The sequence below is a fragment of the Ochotona princeps genome, chromosome 1 (genome assembly GCF_030435755.1).
Source record: "Ochotona princeps isolate mOchPri1 chromosome 1, mOchPri1.hap1, whole genome shotgun sequence".
In the NCBI taxonomy this organism is placed as follows: domain Eukaryota; kingdom Metazoa; phylum Chordata; class Mammalia; order Lagomorpha; family Ochotonidae; genus Ochotona; species Ochotona princeps.
In genome coordinates, this window is record NC_080832.1 from 166,187,409 (window position 1) to 166,204,209 (window position 16,801).

The window sequence follows — 16,801 nt, forward strand, 5'->3', positions numbered from 1 at the left end:
ATAGAAAGGGATCTCACTATCTCTGTCTCTGAAAATAAGCAAAGTCTAAGTCAGATGATGGTATGTTGGGAACCATCTGTACACGGACCATCTGGTAGGAGGTTGCAACACCTCTGCTGGGGTTGCCAGGAGCCAGTGACGTGTCAAGGATGGGTTGAAATGGCCATTGCCCTTGCCTCAAGGTGGGAGAGCTCTCAAGGTCAACCCAGCTTCACAGCTCACCTTGAAATCCTTGGAGGACTCTGTTGCCTCTTCCCTTTACCCAACAATCAAACTTCCATTCACTTGCACCAGACCCTGAGATACTCCCCAGTAAACTTTGTGCACACAAGCCCACTTCTCGGAGTCAGTTTCCTCGGACCCCTGATCTGGGATGCTCATGATTCTTCCCAAGTCTTCTGTTACCATCATCATCAGCTAGCTGATAACACCAAGTCATTCACCCCCCTTCACCTCGACACACAAGCTCTGTATCATCACAGCGCCACAAGCAGGGCAAGAAGAGGAGAGAGAGACCGCATCCATATCTACTACAACATTTCCTTAATATTGTTCTATTTCCTCATTAGTTCTTATTAATCATAGCATGCCTGATTTGTAAACCCAAAAAAGTTTCTAGTAGTTACAGATAGGAAAAATCACAGTGTGTTCCCAAGTTTCAGTATGAGCCGTGGTTTCAGAATGCGGAAAGGGGGAATCATATGTTCATTTTTCCACATTTTTCCCATTCGTCGCCTTTCGTAAAATCATCTGGCATAGTTTTAATTTGTACTTTAGTTAAATAATTGTCCATTACATGAATGATTCACCATCTATGTAATTGTTGGGAGATGTGTATGTTCAGTGTTCACTTTCTGCCACTGTATATAATGCTACAGTTAGTACTATCCTTATGAAGTGAATTTTAAATATTTTTGGCATGGATGCCTGAGAGTGCAGCCAAAAGGAGATATACATTTTTCACATTAACAGATAGATATTGACAAGTTACTTTCTAGAAAAGGTATAATATTGCACGGTTATATCAGCAAGGTATGCTTTTCTCTAAATATACCCTAGAGAAAGATACTATTTTTTTCCAAACTTTTGCCAGTTTAACACATAATATTTTGACTGGATTTTTTTCTTTTTCAGATTGTCTCTTTCATATTCTTTTTCTGTTGCTTATCTTTACAATGCTAGTTTGTAAGAGCTTATTTTTTTTTAATATTTCCTATGCTAACCCTTTATCGGTGGCTTACTTTGTGAGTAATCTTCCAGGTGTGTCTTCTGTGCGTTGATTCTTTTGTGATATTTTTGATCCCATATTTAGATTTTGTTGCCTGGCCTTACACTTGGACATTGGGGGTGCTCTGCTGTACATATACGATTTTTGTGGGTGTTTTGGGCACGGAGTTCGTGGATGAGAGTCCGGCTGGGTGGCCTGGACGTCAGCCTGGCTTTGAATCCATGACGCAGCTTTCTGCCAAGGCAGGCCTCGGGGCTAGCAGGTGGCAGCTCCCATGTAGATCTGCACAGAGTTCTCTGCTCCCAGCCTCTGTGGGCATTTTGAGCGGGAACCATAGATGTCAGCTGTTTCTTTCAAATAAATTTTTAAAAACTAAAAAAAAAAATGACAGCTTGATGAGCTTTATCAGTTACCTCGATTGTCTTTTTTTTCCCTTTCTGTGTAAAGTTACATAAGCTGAGTTCCTTGTGTTGAGCCACTCTTTCCTTTCTGTGCATGCTTCCCTGATACGCGTAAATTTTCTGAGAAACATTGACCAAATGTGTCAAATGTCGATCACTGTACCTTAATAAAATGGTTTAATGATCAAATCAATTTCAGGCACACTGAATCAAAATTAAATAGTACTTTACACGGGACTAGATTAGAGAAGAATAACCTATGTGATACACACAGACACATACATAGAATATGGAATGTATATATGCATATACTTTGTGTATATTCCATATATGTATCCTATATATGTGTGGAAATCATATGCTGAAATTTTGTAAAGATTTTCAGTACAGGAGACATCATAACGATAAACAGCCACAATTGTAGGATGTCTGGATATCCTATAGGAAACATAGGTAATATTTTGTAAAAATTGTGTACACTTCAATTTGCATGGAATAAGTTCCAATCACTAGTGACTGGCACCATTCAGACACTTCTCACAGGACAATCCAGGGTTGGATGCAACCCGGCTCCAACCATTGTCCAAGTTTGAAAGAAACTTTCCTGCCCCTCCCCACGATGCGGCCCCTGGTCTCACAGCTAGAGCTTGCATATGGCACTCACCGATGACATATTCCACCCTGAAGAAATCCCTCGTGGGGTCGTACGGACGGTTGAAGTCGATCTGGACATAGAACGGCTGCCCTCTCCGCACGATAAGCTTGGTATTGTCGTACTTGTCTGTGTGATGGTCGAGCTTGTTGGTGTCCCACCTCTCCTTGAAGAGGTGGACATCCGTGACACTCAAGTAGTCTGGATACAGAGGAGACAAGAGAGGGAGCCACTGAGTAACTCCTTTAAAACCCAGGTGCGTGAAACGAAATGATTTTGCCCAAAGAAGGAAGGAAGGCAGGTCTGCTGAATGAAAAGTGCGCAAGGACGCCAGCTTGTGTTTAAAGTGAGTTATTTAAAGCTTCTTGCACCTGTGACCGCACTCCAGGCCACACGGCATTTGACACCTTAGACACAGCACGCAACTTCCTGCCACAACTACTATCCCTGTGTGACTACCTCAGGGGAAGCAGGAAGAGCCACTTCCACTTCCTCACCTTCCTAAGGAAGAATCCATTCTGGTAAGGCTTCGGAGGGGACACTGAAAGGACAGACTTGGTCATGAACACACAGTTCTCCTCTTGCAGGAGGCAGGGCCACATGCCATCCTTGTGTAACTCTTAAGATCCATCTAGCCCCTCAAAGGCAGTGGGAAATGATGGGCCAAGGACTGGAGAACGGAGGTTAACATTTGTCAGAGATCTGGATGCTGACTTTCCTCCACACGGCAGAAAAGAGCCTTGAGGTTCCTCAGCAATTTGAATGACCTGTCTGGGAGTAAAACGCTGGTCTGGCTGATGCCTCTGAGCTTGGGAAGCAGCAGTGTCAAAGAACCATCCTAAAGTAACAGCAGACTACTGTATGATGCTGCCATGTCGCACAGGAGACGCTATCACACATGTGACACATGGCCAGGTGAAATGGCATGCATATAGCCCCCCCCAGAAGGTCTGCACGGGCCCTCCCTCCAGCCCCCTTTCCACTCTCTTCTGTAGATGACTACTCCACGGACGAGGGACTGTGAACTACCTGTATAAACAGCCATTCAGAAGATCTGGTCTAAGATGCACTTCTGGATGTGTGTCTGCAGCTCCAAAGGGCATGGGGAGAGAAGGCTGGCTGGCAAGTAGGTTAGCTGGCCTGCTGGCCTCATTCCTGCTCACAGATTCTGCCTACTGCATGGCTTGTCCTTGGATCTGTGGACTGAATGTGCAGTGACCACTGTTGCTGAGTGTGCACCCTCGCGCGGTCAGTTTTCTGCACTGGAAGTCCTCAGAAACAAGAAGCTGGGCTCTTCACAGTTCTGTCTAGCTCTCAAGTTGAGCAATTTCTGAGACAGCTTCAGAGTTTGGTCAATCCTAAATTCAGAATGTGAGTTTCAAAATCAATGATATTTGACCTTTCATAATTGAGTTTTCTCACCGTTAACATAAGGATATGAATATCAAAATATTGAGTGATCAGCGCCAACAGGTCTGGCACTAGGGCTGGCACCCGGTGGCGTCATGGACTTCACGCCATGGGGCATGGAGTCTGATGGGGCATTTCCCAGGGCATGGTATTCCACGGGTTATTCAGATGGTCAAGTATGACAGACAGCAAATACAAGATGCTGTTTCATTATTACCCATCTCAGAACCTTGCTATACATGGCTGTCTGCAGGACACATTTATTCTGGTATGTTGAGGGTGAAGATGTTACTTCTTTCTCTCTCTTCCAACTGCCTTTCTCTGAAATTCTGGGCTGGTTAAGGTCACAATCCTTGGTATTCAATCAGCCAAAGAAAGAGCTGGAAGGTCCCTGGCTCACATGGATTTTGGAACAGTGCCTCTGAACAACTTTCCTATGTAGGATGTCTAACACCAGAAGCCACCAGCAGTTCTCCACCCATGCTCACCAACGGATCGCTCCACATGACAGCCTCACAGCCGCTCAGAGAAACACGGCCACTGTGCATCGCGAGCTGAACCCATTACTTAACGTATTAACATGAACTCGCTATGCTGTGCATAAACATCTCATCTTCATGCAAGCTCCTCTCTGGGCTCCAAACCTCTGTCTAAGCTGGGAGCTCACAGTCTCACACAGCGACGGGTCCATTTTTAAAACCTTTCATGATCTGAAACATCCTCTTCGGATGAATGGACATGTGTTTTCTGTGATATTTCTGGCTGTGGATCCTTGTTCTGACTTGTGGATAAATACAGGCTGAGTCCTCTATCCACGCCGTCTGGCGCTCTCGAGGTATTTAAAGGCTGTGCTCCGGCTTCCTCTGAGTGAAGCGTTCTAGCAGGTGACTCCCAGAACTTTACCCAGCACTCTGTGCTGAAGCATGCTACATTTTGTAAATCTCTCTCTCTCTCTCTCTCTCTCTCTCTCTCCAAGTGTTTTCTCGAGGCTTAGGAGAATTTTGCTGGTTGCGGTTTCTTAATAAACACCAGCGGGGCCATTACATCGTTTGGAATAAATAGCATATTTTATTTTTTTTAATCCACCTCAGGACAGTATTGGTGTCTTAGATACTCTTATATCACTCTGGACTTGTATTAAGCATCTGGTGATATAATACACCCAAAAATATATTCTGAAGTCATTTTTACCAATAGTGAATTCAGATTAAAATTCAATTTGGATTCATCCAAGTCACTAACTTGTATTATGTTGAGCTGTTCCTATTTAAGAGATTGTTTTCTTCTTTTTAGCTCAGTTTGAAAGCCTTACATGGATTTGTATTAAATTCTATCTTATTGAATTAGCTTATTGTCTTATGGCCTTAAAATAAGTTTAGACTCTAAGTGTACTTTCAATATACTTAATGTTCTCACAAGCTTCCTGCTTTCCAGAATTTTCATAGTGTGACATGATTAAGCCAAAACCTAATTAACACATTGACTGCATGCATAATGGTAAACGTGGAGCAGTGGATCCATCGTTATGATGCGCTGGTACAGGGAGTTCAGGAAGCTTCTGCAAGGAGCCCTCACTCTGGCATTAGGACATTAGGCAAGTCCTCTGGAGGAAGTGATTCTAGGTTGTGGTCCAGCGTGGAGCGGGAAGCAGGGAGAAGGCTTCAGGCTGAGAGAGGAGGATGTGCAAGACCGAGGCGAGAAAGTGCACGGTTTGTGAAGCTGCTCGGCTGAGGCATAGGGAGACCCACAGGGAGTGCGGCCCTTGCAGGTAATGTCAGGCGGATGCAGTGAAGAATCAGTTGAGCTAGCCCTCTGTCTGTGACGGGGAGTAGGTTTGGAGGGTGGATTGCCAGGAAGCCCATAGGATGTCTGCTGCAGCATTCTGGGAGTCTCAGCTGCCTGCAGACAGCAGCTCACTGGTCCTCAAGCTTGCCCAGGAACTGCCTCCTTAACTCCTGCCTTCCTCCCCCATGACAACGCTCCTGAAGACGAGTCTGTTAGCCTGATGCCTTGGCTTCCTCAGCCCCTGTGTGTCCACAGACACAGAGCAGGGGAGGAAGGCTTCAGCACAAACATCTCCCTGGGATCTAGTTCTTGGGTCTAACTCTCAGTGGACACAAAGACCAGATTTCCAACTTAGCTAATGTCTAGGAGATCCGGTTGAGGTCAGGTCACCCTTTCAGGACACTGACAGTTGTGGAACGCCCAGGAGTTCTGTGCTTAAACCAGGGTTGAAAAATGCCCACCTCATGCGGGTTACATCAGACAATAACAAGAGACCTGAGCCGACTGCAGCACACTGCAGATACTCTGCCACACAGTGCCTTCAGACTTAGGAGGCCATGGGAACTCCCTCCATTGGAGATGAGCATGTGGCCGACTATGCTGTGGGAATGCTTTACTACCTACCAACGGCACAGCCTCAGAACTCTGGCTTTCTTATCTTTCACATGGGAATGAAATATATAAAAACATACGCTATTAAATAATCTATTCATGATAATTTTATATGCTATATAAGGTATTATTATTATTACACATGGGCTATCACAGTGGGTTAGACTGGCTATACTCCAATCTTAGTTCTGCCATGTCTCTGTGACTTTGGGTGTAACTTCTGGGTCACGATGTCCTCCTCTGTGAAGTCGGGCAGTGCACTGAATGTTCTGTCGCAGGGCCTGGCACGAGGTTAGTGCTCAGCCTCTGGGAACTGAGTGTCGGAACCTGAGGTCAACCACACACAGAACCAGGTTATCTGAGACGGTGCGGTGGACAGCTGAGCTCCAGGACGCCTCCTAGGAGAGACCTCCGACCCCTCAAGGGGAGCAGGGCCTGTCTTCTGAGCAGACAGACTTTTTCTCGGCTGAATTTCTATGAATGAGTCAGTCCTTCTTTCCTCTTGGTTTTTAGAGTACATTTTTCTCTTTTTTAAAACAGAAATGCATAACTAATCACTTTGCATTATTCATGTGAGGGACTCTAAAAGTGTGTGAACAATTTTTATTTCCACGTGTGTATGTGTGTGTGTGTGAAGTTTTTGAAGCCTCTTACGTAGGTGATTTCTCCTGTGGACTCCGAATCCCTGAAGTCCAGGTCGAGTCTTAGTCAAGGTATTCCATGCTCCAGATGTTAGTTTCAAGGCCAAGTCTATTTTTGAAGTTAGTGATATGGGATTTTGATCACAGATGACCCCTATGATAGTCAGCAGTGTTGATTTTTAAAAAAGATTTATTTACTTGAAAGGCAGAGTGATAGAGAGAGAGAGAGAGAGACAGAGAGAAATCTTGTATCTACTGGTTCATTTCCCAAAGGGGTATGATAGCTAGTCTGGGGCCAGGCTGAAGGCAGGAGCCTGGAACCATTCTGGGTCTCCCATTTGACTGGCAGAGAGCCAAGCAATTGACTCACCAGTACTGTTCCTCAAGCACGCATCAGCAGCAGGTTGGACTTACAAATAGATCTGGGACTACTACATGGAATGCAGCTGGTCAGACGGAGTCTCCACCCCTGTGCCAAGTGCCCACCTTTCCAGGGTGGCTGATCCCTTAAATTACATTGGGTTCTCCAATGGAATCACCTAAATGGTCAATGGGTTTGCTAGGCATTGCCCATGTAGTGGGGAAGAAAGTTGGGGTTCCCCAACACCAGTGACCCCACTGCTTCACTGAAAAGGTATTTGGTTCTTGTAACACCTGACATTAGCAAAGACTTCAGAGTCGGTTGTCATAAAGTGTGAGCCTAAATATAAAATATATCATCCATTTTGTTGTGGATGTTGTGGACTAGATGTTGGCCACTCTGCGCTGGCCACTCAGTATCCATGCTTTGGCTGACATCTTGACTTAGGCTTTGTGGCTTAATATAAGTGCTGCAACGGAAGATCTTTCTCTTTGTGCAGGTTCCATCCACCCTTAACGGGAAACAAATTTCCTTCTCCTGCCATAGCCCAGTTCCTGAAAAACAGAGCATCTCATTGCTAAGCCTCTTCTAAGCTTCTCCTTCTCCTCTTCCTTCTTCTTCTTCCTTTTTTTTTTTTGAAGAGACACTGTAACTAGGAAGTTGGCGGCTCATACTTTCATAGTTACAGCTTTCAAAAAGTCTAACCTAACACAATTTAGCCTAACCCCAAGCACACAGGAGAGTGGACTGTTAAAAAAAAATACATCATCTCAGGAGTCAGCTGCCTCTCTATCCTCCTACTCTTTCTCTAATATGAAAAAAAGTGGATTATTTTCTCTCTAGGTTGTAAAAATATTCTTCAGAGAATGATTACACCTGTCACAGATGGAATCTTGAAATAAGCTAAATGTTTAGGTTCATATTCAAGGAATTCCCTGGTGAGATGAATTCTCCATGCAATCTTTGCTAACATTATTACCAAACTGCAGGCGTGAAATCTGTCCAAGAGGAACTAGGTTGGCCTGTTTATTGGTAAAAGCTCAGTAGGACAAAGGGACTCTCTCCCTCTTGCTTTTGGATGCTTAGAGCTTGGGAGTGTCCTACTTGGAAGGGTTACCAACAGGCTCCTCAACAGTGGACTCCTTTCCCTGCTGGTAATAAGATGTCTGCCGGCCTCAGAAGCGGGATGCTAGAGCCAGAGAAAATGAACTCAGACTAGCTGGGAGCATCACCAGAGCCTCCACGTGGGGCTGCTCTCCATTTCCACTTTGGTCTTGGGGTTGCCTTCCTAGCACTGGAGTCTGCTACTTACAACCCTTTGATAGCTGCGAGATGAAAGGCAAAATCTCCGTGGCTCGTTCCCATAGGATCCCTGCCATCTCTCACAAGGCTCTGCCCCTCTCTGTTCTCTAGTCACTCCTCTCTTCTCTTCCAACTGCTGAAGATGCCTTTCCGCCTGTCGTCTGTTAGCACTTCCTGTCTTTCTCCAGAGCTAGGCTCATCGACCCTTTCATCATGACGCCTGCTTCCCTTCTTACCTACTTCACTGAGCCACTCAGTATGCACTGGCTATTCCACGGCAGATGGCATGAGTGGGTTACAGCATTTATCACAGTGAACCGCGATGCCCTTAGATGGATTTCCTTACTGGAATGGCAGTGCAAGGCCTCAGAAGTATTCATCTTTGTGACTGCAGAGACAGAGAGCCTGGGGCAGCTCCTGGCCCATGTGTGACAAGGGGAGTGGGCTCACCAAGTGAGTCCAAGAAGGGCAGGTGCTACACAGTATCATCAGGTCTTTACCAGGCAATGAAGGCCTTTCTTATTCTTCCAGTAGGACTGTGTCCAGAGAGGTGAACTGTGCACCCAAGAGAAGCCGACACTTAATGAGCTAATGGATTGATTTAGTGGGAGGAAGGTTTTTAGAAACGCAAAGGACTCGGGCCCATCGTGGTGACCTAGCGGCTAAAGTCCTTGAATGCATTGGGATCTAATCCCATCACCCCGTTTCCCATCCAGCTCCCTGCTTGTGACCTAGGAAGGCAATCGAGGATGACCCAAGGACTTGGGACCCTTCACCCACAAGGGAAACCTGGAGGAAGCTCCTGGCTCCTGGCTTCAGATCGGCTCAGCTCTGGCTGTTGTGGTCACTTGGGGAGTAAATCATTGGACAGAAGATCTTCCTCTCTATCTCTCCTCCTCTCTCTGACTTTGCAATAAAAATAAATAAATAAATCTTTAAATAAAAAGAAAAAGAAAGGCAAAGGCAAATGACTCCCTTTTCCCAGCCACTTCCAGATGCCGTCTACATTTGCTTTCTCAAGGGATCTGGCTTTTCTGTCTGAATTCAGTGCATCTCAGCTGTCACGCCAGTTACTCTAGTGACAACTGTCCATGATCACCTATTGCTTCAAACAGATTCAGAACAGTGCAAGAACACAATGCAGTCTTCTGGAACATTCCATCGCCTCTGAGGCTGGGAGGGCTGTGGGGAGATCTATTCAGCAGCGTCAGTAGAATTTCTAGTCCAGTCTGTTAGAAATTCAGGCAAATGCACACCATCTGAGGAGGCTTTTACAGTACTTTGTTCCCAAAAATTGATTTTAAAGGGAACAGAAGGGCTGCAAAACCCCACTTGATGTCATCAAACACCACCATGAACTTATTACAGGCAGGCTAGTCCCACCTTTGGGACTGTGTTGTTGCCTCAAATATTTCATTGCTTCTTAAGTGTCAGGGTGTGTGTGGGAGGCATCTCATGGGAGTTTGTACATTCAAAATAGATTCTACCAAAATAATTCTTCACTAGAGAATCAGCAGAGCCGAAGCTTAGGGTATTCTGCTGCCTGTGTGTATGTTGTGCACATCGGACAAAGGAATGGGCAGAGCTTACCGCTCCTGGACTGGTCAAGATAAAAACCGGGCATTTGTCCCCACCCCCTGTCTTCTTCATGTTTCTCAGGCTGAACAGGAACTTGCTAATGGGAAGAGTTGCCCTTGGCGCGCGCGCACACACACACACACACACACACAGTTTGACCTAGAGGGCTTTACGTCTGAGTCATTAGGGAGATATCTACACGTCGTCATGGAGGCCACTAGTGGTGATCGCTCAAATTGCAAGAGGATGGCACTTCAAACTCTCTCTCTCTCTCTCTCTCTCTCTCTCTCTCTCTCTCTCTCTCTCTCTCTCTCTCTCTCTCTCTCACACACACACACACACACACACACACACACACACACACACACGAGTATCTTCCTAGGTCTTGTCCCTCCGAAAAGATGACTTGGGAAAACTGAACCTTATTGCCAGAAAGTCTCATTTTAGGACAGTGAAGCACAGTTCTGAGATGTAGAGGTAACCTTTTTGTTCCTTATGGCTTGCCACCTTTTCCTTTTTTTGTTTGTTCTAGCGCTAGGCTCCCTGGGCTCAGAGACCTGCCCTCCCAGCAGGCAGCCTCTCAGGTTATCTGTGTGAGAAGTGTTACCTGGAAGCATGCTTATGAACTCCAGAATTGGCTACCAATAGTAAGATTATGATGATGTTGGAGCTGACAAATGGCTCAACCCCCAAGTGACTGACTGTTCATTCATTCTACAAATAGTCACTAAGCGTTTATATAATAACTCGGGGGAGCGCCCTGCAGCGTTCCTGGGGCTGTGTATGACTTCGAAGTAAATAAGGACTGCTTTTCCAAAATAATTCAATTAAGTTATTCTTCACATCACACCTAACCCTCCCCCCACCATGAACATGAAAACAGTAATCCTTGTTGAGAATTGACCTACCTGTCCAAATTCTCAGATAACTTTGGTAACTAACCGTCAATCTATTGCTCAGATTTCAGATTTACCGGTGCAACAGACTGTGCATACTTCCCATAGAAGTGCTCCCTCCAGTGGTTTCCTGAGCTGGTTGGGGGTACAATCACAGGCCCAACCTCAATCAATGGACATTTACTGGTCACGTGCTGTGGGTCCAGTACTATCCCAGGTGCTACTCACCACATCCCATGACAGCTTGTGAAGGAGGCGCATTGCTCGTAGGGCATTCCTGCCATCCGTCCTGAGTCCTAAAGCCAGCCAGGTCCCTTCTCTGACCTGCAGTACCTTTGTGGAGGTCCGTAGCTCTCCTTGCCGGCAGTGAAGCAGGTGGCTGCGCCTTGCTCTGTCTGCCCTTACTACTCTCATCTTCCACTGCCCCAGTCCTCTTCCCTGGCTCCCACTGACTTTTGCTTGAAAGCTGAATATGCCAAGGTAACTATTTGCAGGCTTTCCAATTTTATTTGCATTCTTAAAAAAAAATTAAGCCTCCTAGACTGAGGCAAGTGAAAGACCTAAAGTCAGCTACTTGCACTGGGCCTCTGTGCCCTAAACTCCAACATGGGACTTGAGATTAGTTCATCCCTGAAGTTTTGGTGTTACTGGCTCTGGTGGTAGAAGTTCTAGAATGTTGTACATTGCTGGGAGCAGAAAGCAGAAGTGCGAGTTGACCTTCACCCCTGACCCATGCTACTCAATACATGTTGTTCATATCTGTTCCCCCAAACATGGGAAGTACCCTATGGATGGAGTTGGGTACCTTTTGCTTTTACCGTTGATGTCAGATCATCTGGATACGATTGAACAACACAATTAGACCTGCTTGCAATGCTTGGGCAGCTTTCTACCTAGGTTTGTGACAGATCAACACTCTTCTTCCCGCTTGTACCAAGAGCCCCAGATCAACCTGGGACTGGGAACTCAGGGTCCTTCCAACAAGGTGACTCAACCACACAGTCACAGAGTGACCCCAGCCAGTGAGTGTTAGCACTCTGAGCAAAATGCAGCACAGAGCGTCCTTGTGAACAAAATCAGGTTTTGGTGTGCGGATGCTATTGGCTCAAGGTGCTGAAAGCACTCGCGGCCAGATGCCATGCAAGGACAGAGGTCTGAATGTCCTAGTCACAGCCCAAGGGAATGGGGACTGTGTCACCAGACTGGCACCTGGGCGGGCACTGTCACAGCTGACAGGGCCAAGAAGCCAGCAGCTGATGGCTGCACTCAGACCCCATTCCCTCCCAGCCTCCTCCCTGCTCCCAATCCGATGGAAGCAAGAGGCAGGGGCAGCAGCTTGCCTCCCCTGATCCCTGGCTTGCTCTAGAGACAAATACAGGCTTCCATCTCCATTACTGTCACAGTCGGGAGCCTCTTGCCAGCTCTGAGATTCACAGCCTAGGAGGGAGAGGGAGAGGGACGGAGGTGCAAGCCAGGCAATCCAAACAGCCACAATATTTTGGAAGTGGAATCTTCCAGCTAGGGAATGTTCTCCAAAGAGCAGAGCAGTAGACCTGGAAGACGCCTCTGCGAAAATCCAGAGCAAACAGTTGAGAGGCAGAAAGGCCAAGCGGTGACCCAAAGGTTATGAGGCAGGCAGACGTAGAACTGCACAGAGATCGGGACTTTTACCACTTAGAAAGAAAGCAGTTCTTTCTGTGAATCTGGAGATTGGCATTGGGCCTCCTTCTGTGGGAGGCAGAGGAAGCTTGCCCAGCACCTGTGGGAAGAGCTGTGCATGGACCCGAAGCAGGCAGGGCAAGCTCCTACCTTGCAGGTTGACACCCCGGGGCACGAGGCCCTGCAGCTCCACGGTGGGGAGCTCGTCTTCCGCTGCATTGGAGTTGTTGGGTGGCACTGCACTCCTGCCCCCAAAGGTGCTACTGGAAGTTTCTGACATGCTCGGCGTCACGGGGTCCTTGAAGGGATGTGGGAGACAAGGAGATAAAGGCATTTGAGTCAACAGATTTATAAAACAGGGCAACAGGCTTATCTGTCTGAACAGTGCATATTGAGTTTTATGGAGATAGAAATTGTTACATGGCAACAAAAACTACCTTAGTGACCTAACAGGAACTTAATAAGGGATTTATTTGAAAAAAAAAAACTTAAAAAAACTTTAGAGCCCAAGATTCTTGACTGCCCATACCCTTACAGACAACATCTGCACAGGAAGCAGCTACTGCTTTAGGCACTTTACGTATGCCCAGTGGACAGATGTTATCGAGCTTACATCACCTTTAAGAACAAAATCACACAGCCACGTCGAGATGAGTGTCATCTTCCAATATGCATGGAAGCGCCAGATGGAGCTTGAGGTACACAGGACGTGTCACAGAATAGAACAAGACCTGACCATCTTGTGGGGTTAGGAAGGGACCTGGCAGAGACCCAGGTCAACTCCAGTGGGTGCAGGGAGATGAGAGCTGCTTTGAAAGCAGGCCCACAGGGTGGGCATTTGGTTAAGTCACCCCTCGGGACACCCACATCCCGTACAGAGGAAAGGGTTGAAGTTCCAGCTCTGCTTTGCATTGGATCTGCTGCTGGTACTCCGCTAGACAGCAGGTAACGGCCCCACTAACTGGGCTGCTGCTGCAACTCGAAGCGTCCAGGTTCCCTGGCCTGCTGGTGCAGGTATTTGTGGTGGACTGATGAATGGCAGATTTTTCTCTCTCCGTTTCATAGATTAAGCAAATAAGTACTTTTTTTAAACAAAGAGAAGCAGCAATCCCACAGGAGGAGCCTGAGGTCCAGTGCAGCTTTCAACAGGGCGTAGCTGGGTTGCTCTCCACACACCCTCAGTTAGGGCTGCTAACACCGCCCTCGCCCCCAGCCGGCTCGTCCTTCCTTTGGAGTTTGTGCAGGCCACAGGCCAGGATAAACACCACACACCTTACAGTTGGCATTGAAGGAGGACTTGTTGACCAACTGACCAAATGAAGAGGGACTCTGTGTCTGGACCCAATCACCTGGGTTATCCAGCCACGGTGCCTGGCAACTTAGCTGTTTAAAAAAAAAAAATCCAGTCACACCCTCCAAAGATGAACAGTTGCCATTATAGAAGGAAGTAGAAGGTTCCAGAAACCTGGTGAGAGAGCCAGTTCCTAAGGTGTTTGGTCCTGGAAGGAGATAGGAGCGTCTGGACGGATAAGGATTGAACGAATCTCTAGTCTGTCTCTGGTTAGCTGGGTGTGGACAATGTTGGAGGGTGTTGAAGGGTTAATGACAGGGATAAAGCTAGAAGTAGCCAGGGTGGGGCCCGTGAGGAGGCAAGGGTCTGAGAGAGAGAGAGAAAGAGAGAGAAAGAGACAGAGAGAGAGAGAGAGAGAGAGAGAGAGAGAGAGAGAGAGAGAGAGAGAACGGGGAGCCGGAGAATGGACAAGGCAAAAGTCTGGGGTCCAGGTGTCAGCAGATCCGAGGAAGCAGGTGCAGGCCTGTCTGGCTGTGTTCAGATGCCCCTGTTCTGCTGCACAGGTCTTGGGCAGAAAAAGAACATTCAAAGCCAGCTGCCCATGAGGTGGTAGCCCAGCCAGGCTGGGTCAGCAGAACAGGCTGCCTACCTGACCCAACCTCGCCAGTCTGTCCTGTTCCTTGCTTCACAGTCTGCTCCCAGAAAGCAAGGGGCTCTGTCCTCTGAGCTCACACACCCTTCAACCCCATCGGGCGGCCTTGCCAAGCAGAGCCGAGAGCCGTCAACATCAGAAGTGCAGCGTGCCAGGTGCCAGGTCAGGAGAGGTACTGACTACCCCCCCAACACACACACACCCTGGGCAGCGGCCTCAGGGATCTAGGCGCCTGAGGCAGTAGGGGTGGTGGGACAGGACTCAGCAGGTCCTTGGTCCCGGGGCACCGTGGGACGCTTACCTATGTGCTCTCCGCAGGTGCCCTCGTGGAGAAGGCTGGCTCTGTGCGTCTCTGCTACTTCTGCAAAAGGAGGCAGGAAAGAGGACGAGAAAGTTGGCCCTTAAATAACTTCCTAACGCCCTCCTCACCCTTCCCCCACCCACAGGGCTTTCTCCTCCCCCTCCCTGACAGCTGGAACCAGTCACGGACTTTCCAGAGACTTCTGCCATCCTGCTCTGCTGTGTTATTTAGACAAAATTCCTCCCTGCCTCCCAGTTGCCCTGTGTCTTCCCTCCTCCTCCCTCCTTCACTGCTGCTGGGCGTGGCAGGCAAGCCGGCCCCACCGTGCCAGGGGGTACACAGCCTCCCCTGCTGCTTTCACAAAGGGGCATTTCTGCCACACAGGGAGACCTGCCCTGCACACACAGGTCACCCAGAGAGTTGTGACCATGCATAAATCCAGAGCAGGTATTCCTCCTGTGCAAATAAGGCTCATTTCTCCAGCCGCCCACGGCCACTAACAGACTTCCTGCAGACCTGAGTGAACAAACACCTTGAAGGGTGCCACCCACATTAGTAAATAAACATTTTATTTTTTCCCTGCCTACCCCCACTGCCTCAAAACCATTTTGATGCATCTTCAAGCGTGAGAGACCAAGAAGAAAGAATCTTCGTTGAAATTTTCCCATGTAAATATCTTTACTGTGTCTCTGTGTGTTTATATCCTGCTATGCACAATCGAGACTGTCTGGCCTTCGCAGGTCTTCCACTGGCTTGTCCTGCCGTTTGATCAAGGCCCTAACTGCAGAGACAAACAAACCTGCCAGTTTGAAGTTCTCCCCAGTTTTCGTGGCTGGGTCTACAGACTCGCCAGTGAGCAGTAGTTATCTTTCCATGCTTTCTTCCTGTTCCTGAAGACGGAAAGCTTGCCCACCCCGGCTGCCGTTGCTCTGGGTCTCCTTGACAGTGCTGCCTGTCAGTCAGCCTATATCTCATATACACCCTGTATCTCTGAGCTCCTACGCCCTGGCTGTTGCCTCCTACCAGCATTTCCGCAGTTTCAACACGTCTCTTCCATGTTTTTAAAACCCTTGGTCAACCCACAGCTGCCAGCTATTGCTCTTTCTCCCTCCTTGTCTACCGGGGACTGGATCCAGGGTAAAGAAAAAGAGATTATTTGGTTCAGGGTTCTGGAGGGCTGTGAGCCCACAAAAACATGGAACCAGTCACGTCATCATTTCAGGAGAGGGCGTCACGATGCTCAGCTCAGCTGAAAAGCAGCAGGACAAGTGGCACATGCAGGTAGAAGGGGGCAGCCTCACGTGATCAAGGCTCGTTCTTGGAGCGTTGAACGCAGCTGGGTAGACCTGCCCAGGGCAGTCTGCGGCAGCTAGTGCTCGAGCTGGGGGATAGGGCTCAGTTCTTGTTGGCTTTGAGCTCTGTGGCCTGCCCGACCTGCAAATCCTTTTTTATTCTTCCCCCAGCAATAGCTCTTGGGTCTATCCGTTTACTTACTCCCTTCACATCCGATCTCCACCAATACAGTCAGTAAGAATTTTGTGGAACTCAAATCTGCAACCAGGTGCTTTGCACAAAGCCCTGAGCTTGCTACTTCCCATCACTTTTAGGATTAAGTGCCCACTGCAGCTGGGAAGGCCTTGGGCAGGGCAGACACTACTCCACTCTCTGGTCCTGCCTCTCCAATCCTCCCTGGCCACTGCCTCACTCACTGTCTCTTCTGTATCTGTACCCTGCTCCCACCCTCACTGAACCCCTGCACCCACATCTTCTGCCAGAAACATACTCCTCTCTCCTCTTTTCTTCCAAGACTACTGCTTCTTCCCCATCCCTGCCCTTGGATTAACGTTTCCCTGCTGTCCTCCGTACAGTTCACCCTGTTGTGGGGTTTCCCCTTGGCTGGTGGTCATTATCGCATTTCCCAAAGACAGACAGTTGACAAGTGTGTGACCCCAAGTTCATCCTTCACCAAACCCCAGAGGAAACTCTAGAGAAGTGCTTTCCTGGATGCTCAAGATGGTCAGACAGCTCATCT

The 16,801-nt window shown here is 47.9% G+C and overlaps 1 protein-coding gene across 1 annotated transcript in view; it reads right to left on the reverse strand.

The window, feature by feature from the left end:
* The window catches only part of F13A1 (coagulation factor XIII A chain), a 140,388-nt gene extending 125,526 nt beyond the window's left edge, over positions 1 to 14,862 (reverse strand). Inside the window, exons 1-3 of the mRNA XM_004598616.2 lie at positions 14,770 to 14,862; positions 12,676 to 12,823; positions 2,294 to 2,482 (exon numbers count right to left, since the gene is read on the reverse strand). Coding sequence (XP_004598673.2) covers positions 2,294 to 2,482; positions 12,676 to 12,805 — 319 coding nt within the window. The 5' untranslated portion in view covers positions 12,806 to 12,823; positions 14,770 to 14,862. The remainder of the gene's footprint in view (positions 1 to 2,293; positions 2,483 to 12,675; positions 12,824 to 14,769) is intronic.
* Between the last annotated feature and the right edge of the window lie 1,939 nt (positions 14,863 to 16,801).